Source organism: Plasmodium cynomolgi, chromosome 8 (genome assembly GCF_000321355.1).
Source record: "Plasmodium cynomolgi strain B DNA, chromosome 8, whole genome shotgun sequence".
Classification (NCBI taxonomy): domain Eukaryota; phylum Apicomplexa; class Aconoidasida; order Haemosporida; family Plasmodiidae; genus Plasmodium; species Plasmodium cynomolgi.
In genome coordinates this window covers 1626177-1633495 of record NC_020401.1, presented here as the reverse complement: position 1 = coordinate 1633495, position 7319 = coordinate 1626177, and the positions used below count along the sequence as shown (strand labels likewise).

Genomic DNA, 7319 nt, shown 5'->3' with positions numbered 1-7319 from the left:
ATAAAAAAAAAAAAAAAAAAAAAAATTCAAATGATTGTAATATGGAAAAAAGATAAAATGAAAAGAAGCCGAAGCGAGTAATTACTTCATTAAAAAAAAAAACACTTTGCGGATTCCTTCAGCAAAAAGGAATATCGTTGCCGTGTTGACTAATTGAAGTGTTGTGCTGTACACACAAACGGAAGAGTTAGACCTTGTAGAACCGCTCCCCCATCCCAAAAGGCACAATGCAACATTAAAAAAAAAATATAACAAAATGAAACAAAGCAACGTACAAAACGACAAAAGGGGCCAAAAAAACTCAGCTAGCGAAGTTAACATCAATTCGAGAATGTATAGCCTAACGGGAGAAATGCCGCCTCACCTAAACCAACACGGCTAGTCAATTATCAACTCGTCCAACTTCCAATCCTCGTAACTACCATTGGGTAAGTACCTCCTCAGAATGAACGGAATCGATTTGTTATGTAACTCCTTTTCTGCAATCACCAACGGGTCATTGTTAAGGTAATTATCATATTCATTCTTCCCATTTGATACATCTCCTCCCCCTTGTGTCTCTATCGGTATCGTCAAGGGGGCATTTAAGCTTATTTGTAAAGCTCTAGTGCCTATAATTCTGGCCTTTTCATACTTGGTTAAATAAGGGCTTGTTATTCTGATGTTATCGTCATTTGCATCCGAATGTTCGTAATCTGACTTTTCCTTTTTAATTTGATTTTCCGTTATAATGTCTATGTCATTTTCGTAGTTGTCACCATCGTCGCTGTCCACTCCTTGTCCGAACTCGTCTCCCATGAAGTCGTCCTCATCGTTCAAGTAATTTTCGTTGAAGCCGTCCACTGCAAGGGGGGAAACAAAGTGAGGCGGCAAAATGGAGCATCAAAGTGGGGCGGAAAAATGGAGCATCAAAGTGGGGCGGCAAAATGGAGCATCAAAGTGGAGGCGTCCAAACCAATACACCTCAGCTACACCGAAGCTACATCACAGCGCGAAATGAGATGGGGCCCAAAATCGCCTCGCAACGGAGAAAAAACTGGGCTGCGCAACGGGCATGCAGTACCACCCCATACGTAGGGTCCCATTTCTACATGCTGTGTTCATTCGTATTACTTGGCGCGTTCCGGGGAAAACAAAAAGAGGTGGCTCGTTCTCTGCTACGTTGTGCTATCCTATGTTGTGCTAATGATAAAGGGGGGGAAGACCACGCAGCACGTTCCCTTTACTCTTCCAAATAATACAAAGTGGATTTCCTCAAATCTAAAGCAAATGACCAATGGGTGAAGCGCCTCCCTTCGTCCCTCACGTTGCTCACACGTATGTATAATTATGCGCCACAATGTAAGCAGTGTTTATTTATGATGCCATAATTTTTGCGAAACGTCGCTCAATCGTGAACCGCTTAATTAATTACCTCCCGGGGGAAACTGCCTCAAAATTTTTTGGAGGCATAAAAGGGGAAAACAACCATAAAAATAGTTCTTCCCAAGTTAGCAATTTTTTTTTTTTGCATAATTGCGTTTTTTTCTTGTACATGCAACTGCCAAGTTAGAGTTTTTCACTTACTATTTTTTCCAATTTGATATGCGCTCAAATGGGCATATAATTTTTTTTTTGGGGGGGGGACTTCATTTTTATTACGCGTTTTTTTTTTTCCCCTATCGTGGTGCCGTTTCTACAAAAATGAAAGAGGCTACTCTGTTATCTACCACTACAAAGAGGAAAATTATTTTTAAACCATTTTGAAATGAAAAGATTAACAAAACTACCCTTGTGGTGCCCCCTCAGCATACGTACAAGTCCAAATTAATGGCATGTTTGTATGGGGGGAGTATAAAATGTTCTTTTTTGTATTCCCCCCCAAGTCATCGTTACGATAGCGGAAATAAGGCCTACGCGGAGGCTCCCCTCAAAGGAGCGAGACTGAAAGGTGCCCCGAGCCGCGTAGCCATGAAATGATCAAATAAAAAGAAGCAAGGACGAGATGGAAACGCTCACAAATGAAACATGTGGGTGGAGATATGTTAAAAGGTTGTGCTAACTGTCCAGGGGAGCACAGATGAATGCGCCCACCACGTACCGTCTATCTCGTTGCCTCACCACGTAGCTCACTTTCCATCATATGAACTCATCCGGGGGGGGGACCATGAACCCCTCACTCTAAGTAAAAATCGCACAACAAACTATTAGCTTATATAAGGTTCCTCCCCGCTTCTTCCCCCCAGAGGCTCTTCCAAAGCAACACCCATATGTATATGTCCACAAGGCGAATACTCATCAGCTGCCTTACTAGTAATGTTTGAAAATAATTACAAATCTGTTGTATCACCTCCGATTTAACTCGGTCTCTTGCTGGCCCCTTCCCCAAAACACCCTTTTTTCCATTTACAAAAGTGCATACGCTTAAAATTTGTGCATTTTGCGAAGCAGCCACAATGTGAGAAAAAAGACAAGACGCTCCCACGTTTTAGACCCCACCCAAAGAGGCACCTAAAATTGTGCCACTCCGTTTATCGCCCAAATGGCATGTCGTCGCACCACTGCTTTGGTCCCACCACCGCTTTGGTCGCACCACTGCTTTGGTCCCACCACCGTTTTGGTCCCCCCCCTTGTCGGTTGAAACACTTCCACAAATGGATACCCCCCCCAAAAGTGGTAGAACAACCCAAACGGAGATTAATCATACGTACCTACTTACCTGTAAGGGCAACTCTCTTGTAATATTAAAAGGCTTATCGCTACCTCACTGTGACGCATCCTTATTTCAAAAACTATTGCCAGCCCCATAGAGGGTGCTTTTTTTCGTTTGCCCCACCATACCTCCGAACTGTGGGCAAAAGGACAGGGAAAGAATGTAGCACAGGGAAAACAATTAACAAAGCGCCACACGAAAAAAAAACTTAATTAAATTGGAAAAAAAAAAAAGCTTAATTGGACAAAAAAAAACGCTTAATAGGCAAAAAAAAAGCACCCCTCGAAATTTAAAACAAAGGGGAAAATATTTTTTGGAAGGCACAAACATGGGTGGCTCCCCAAATCAACCGCGTTAACGTCATTTTTGGCGAAGCGAAGGCGCAAATTTTGTTAAGCGGCAGGACCAGCACTATTTTGTCTGCACATATGCACGCGTATGTACCTTCATATGTGTACTCATTTCCTCCACATTCTATTATGACTTTCCTATCCTTTTCTTTCTTTTCCCGTCCTTCCTTTTTTTTTTTTATTTCCCTTTCATGTCCAATTCTGCTCTGCGCAAAGGGTAAAGCGTCCCATAAGGAATATATAACCGCTGGGGGAAGGGGGTCATTCCAATATATTTGCGGACGAGAAAAGACCGCTTTGCCAAATGTGTCAGCACAGGCGCAACGAAATGTACGCGCAACTTGTTCCGCTTTCTTCATGGCATGCCTTTGTGCACGCCCCAGTGCACACTCAGCACACACGCCCTCCCCAGCCCCTAAGACTTTTTCGCAAGAGAGGCCAAAAAAGGGAGTAAGATACGATGCGATAAAAAAGGAAAAAAAAAAATTGCCTCGATTGAAGGGGGGGAACAAAGCGCACTCCAGTGGAGAAATAAAAAAAAAAAATACAAATCAAATCAAATCAAACGGCGAAAGCGAAAGGAAAAAATTACAAAACTGTGCCCTTGAGTATGCGCCACTTATTCAGCACATCAAGTGCAAAAATCCCACCTTGAAAAAAACGCCCGTGTGGTTTCACAACGTTTCGGCACATGCTAAATGATGGTGGGGTGGACACATGCCCATTTTGAAGAATGCCAGGAAAGTAGGCCCTGCGCGGTTTTCCATTAAAAGGGGATACACGTCCCCCACATGTGTGCATTTATGGGTACACGCCCCCTACACGTGTGCATTTATGGGTACACGCCCCCTACACGTGTGCATTTATGGGTACACGCCCCTCCCACGTATGCGCGTGCACTTCTCCCCGCATTCCCTGCGAACAAGTGTGCCCCCCGCCGAGCTGACTCGTTTCCGACTTTTCCTACAAAACGTTATCGCGTAGGAAGAGCTAGCACTCACGTGGGCAGCTTCTCTTCTCACACTCTTAGAATAAAATGAATAGCGACAATGAACACATAGACAGGGAAATCCTGGAAAAGCAGTATGAAATAATAAAGTGTGCCAAGCACCAGGACTTCATAAGGCTTCAAATAATCATTCAGCCCTACATTCTAAATAATGACATCGAAATGCTCAACGCAATTAACATCCTGCACTGGGCTTGCTACTGTGGATTCACGGAACTAATAAAAAAATTAATTAGTCTGAATGTAGACATAGATAAAGAAGACCTAGTTAACAACGACACAGCCATTTACTACGCAATAAAAAATAGTCATTACGAAATTGTCCTACTCCTAATCAAGCACTTTGGCCCATCCATCATATTTCACAAAAACAGGAGAAAAATGAGTCCCTTCCTAACAGCCATTAGCGAATTTAATGAAGATAAAATTTTGGAAACTCTACACATCTTAGAATTACTATATCTGAACGGGGCCAGTCTAGAGGAACAAAATGAATATGGGCAAACTGCCCTCTTCCTAAGTGTGAAAAGAAATAACATAAGTACATTACAGTGGTTACTCAGTAAAAGTGTTAACATAAATCATCGAGACTTTTATGGAAACACGATCTTACATATAGCTGTCAAACACTGTGATATAGATATCCTGAGATTACTCTGTGATTATGGCTCCCTAAATTTAGTTCATCATACATCCGTACAAAATGATAATACCAATGTGTTCCAACTTTGCCTAAAGAATAGATACTTTTTGGTTTTCATTTTATTAAAAAAATGGATAATACAAGATAAACTTTGCAAAGGGATAAAGATATGCAAAACTATATACGCTTTTTACTTTTGGTTCTTCGCCATGTTAAATTTGGTTGTTTATTTGAACATTTCTAGATCCTTTTGGGTTCTTAAAAGATATCATACTTTGTCCATCACTTGGCTAGCTATTTGGCTGTTTCAGCAGTTCCTTTGGTTTATTCTATATTTTAAGAGCCCTGGATTTTACAAACAAAATGATACTCTTACTAAAAGACATAGAAAAAAGAATACCCCTTTTGCCTACACCTATGATTCTTCGTTCAAAAAAAAAGCCGAGTATCAGCTAAACAGTATCGAGATGGAACTATTCAAAATCAACAGAATGATCTCTTTGTCACTTATGGATCCTGAGAAAATGGATAATCAAATCGACGCCGAACACGCTAAGTACGATCAACTCATCGTCAACTTGGAGTGCCAGAAGATGTCTCTTTATGCACAGGTTTCCCAGGAACGAGTTAACTCCCTCGATATCGACTACAGGAATGCCATACTGTACAATAGGAATCCACGGGTGAGTGCGCTCATACCCCTGGTGGTGTAGCCATGGCCAACGCGGTGGGCACTCCCTCCTTTGTCACCACAAAAACGAAAACGGCCTGCCACAAACGGCCTGCCACAAACCGCCTGCCACAAACCGCCTGCCACAAACCGCCTGCCACAAACGGCCTGCCACAAACGGCCTGCCACAAACCGCCTGCCACAAACCGCCTACCACAAACCGCACAACGGCCTCACTTGCCCGCGCCTCTTCTTCACCCCCTTCACAGAACGTTTGCGTCACATGCAACATAGTCAAACCACCGAGGGTGCACCACTGCGCGGAGTGCTTCCACTGCATCGTGTAAGCTTGGAGCGGCCTTCACGGCGTAGGAAGCAATGTCTGCTCATTCCCGCTTCGGATTCCCTGCAACCGCTACCATGTGCCGCCTCACCACTTCTCCTCCTCACCACTTCTCCCCCGCACCACTTCTCCTCCTCACCGCTTCTCCCCCCTTGGCAGACATCAAGACCACCACTGCGTATGGGTTGACAACTGCATCGGTACGTCGCCCCCCCTAGGGACTTAGTCCAGAAAATCGCCTCTCCACATGTTTCCTCTCCACATGTTTCCTCTCCACATGTTTCCTCCCCACATGTTGCCTCTCCACAAATTGGCACGCGCAAACAACTCGCCCCCCCCCACCATCACCACCTTCGCAGGGATAAAAAACCAGCGCGCCTTCTACCTCTTCATATTTTCCATGTTCGTCCTTCTGCTGTACAACTACTACTACGTTTTCTTGTACTTCAGTTTGTTTCACAAGACGGTGGACTACGTAAGGGAATAGCGTGCCGCGCAGCCCGCTTAGCCTTCATTAGGCCCTTTCCCCCCCCTCTTTTTTTACAACCGCGATTCCCCCACGTTGCGCCGACCTATTTCCCCCTCCACAGGCCTTCGCCCTGCTCGTAATTCTGTGCAACTTCATCAACATCACCCTGTTCGCCTTCATAACATATTTGTTTGCGCGCAACACGAGGACCATTCTTACGAACATCACTTTTTACGAGCACTTTAAAAAGTGAGGAGAAAAAAAAATTGCACGTCTACATATGTGCACACGAACACGTAACGTGTGGTTGTGGGAACGGGTCTACCTCTACTGTTATGCCTTTTTTTTTTTTCTTTATTCCATTTGGCTACTGTTCATTGTTCCCCTTTTTTGGCCAATTTTGCAGGCCGAGCCACATAACGGATGAGTACAACACCGAGTTGAGGTGCTGGGACTTCCAAAATTTAAACCTCAAGAAAATGCTCAAGTTAGGCATAGCAAAAGGGGGGAAAAAAAAAATACGCCCATGTTTTTTTTTATTGTCCTATTTTGAGATGCCAATATAGGATGAGTAAAGGGTACTTCGTTTTGGCATGCTCCTTTTTATGTGCACTTTTATTACCCTTTTTATTTGCCCCCCACACCTGCGCAGAAACGTGTACTCCTTTTGGTCCCTAAATTACGACGAGCCCTACCTAAGACACGGCAAAAAAGCAGTAACCGCGTTTTTTTTTTCCCACCCCCACACATAAATACATGTATAAATACGTATTCCTTTGCTCACATCACACGCACATTTCCTCCCTTTTGCAGTCTGATGATATTTACTACACGCTTATTTCGGACAGAATATAGGAGAAGATAGTGCACGCGGCATATTTCCTGCTCATCCATTATTGTTCCCCGCTGTTTTTTGATGACTCCTTTTTTTTTTTTACAATTTTTTTTAAGCGCGCATCTGTTCAACACACTGTTTTATCCTTTTTTTACGACCCGATGTGGTATTAGCAAAAGGGGGAAAATAGACGAATGGCAACCCCCCCAAAGTAGTAATTTTTTTTTTTCTTTTCTTTTTCTGCGTACTTTACGCACGCCGCTTTGGCAGGAATGCCACCTTCAGAGTTTTTTCCCAGCACTCCTCTC

At 43.5% G+C, this 7319-nt stretch overlaps 2 protein-coding genes across 2 annotated transcripts; one reads left to right on the top strand and one right to left on the bottom strand.

Annotated features, from left to right (window-relative positions):
* Positions 1-380: 380 nt before the first annotated feature.
* On the bottom strand, positions 381-842 carry PCYB_084590 (DNA-directed RNA polymerases I II and III 14.4 kDa polypeptide; the record flags this gene model as incomplete). The annotated part of the gene is made up of 1 exon (XM_004222197.1): positions 381-842. A coding segment is annotated over exon 1 (417 nt), but the record flags the coding sequence as incomplete, so codon positions are not given.
* Positions 843-4078: 3236 nt separating this feature from the next.
* Positions 4079-7031, top strand: PCYB_084580 (binding protein; the record flags this gene model as incomplete). Its single annotated transcript, XM_004222196.1, has 8 exons — positions 4079-5377; positions 5634-5707; positions 5867-5907; positions 6067-6182; positions 6298-6425; positions 6583-6663; positions 6829-6892; positions 6990-7031. The coding sequence occupies 8 exons, from the start codon at positions 4079-4081 to the stop codon at positions 7029-7031; spliced, it is 1845 nt and encodes a 614-aa protein (XP_004222244.1).
* Between the last annotated feature and the right edge of the window lie 288 nt (positions 7032-7319).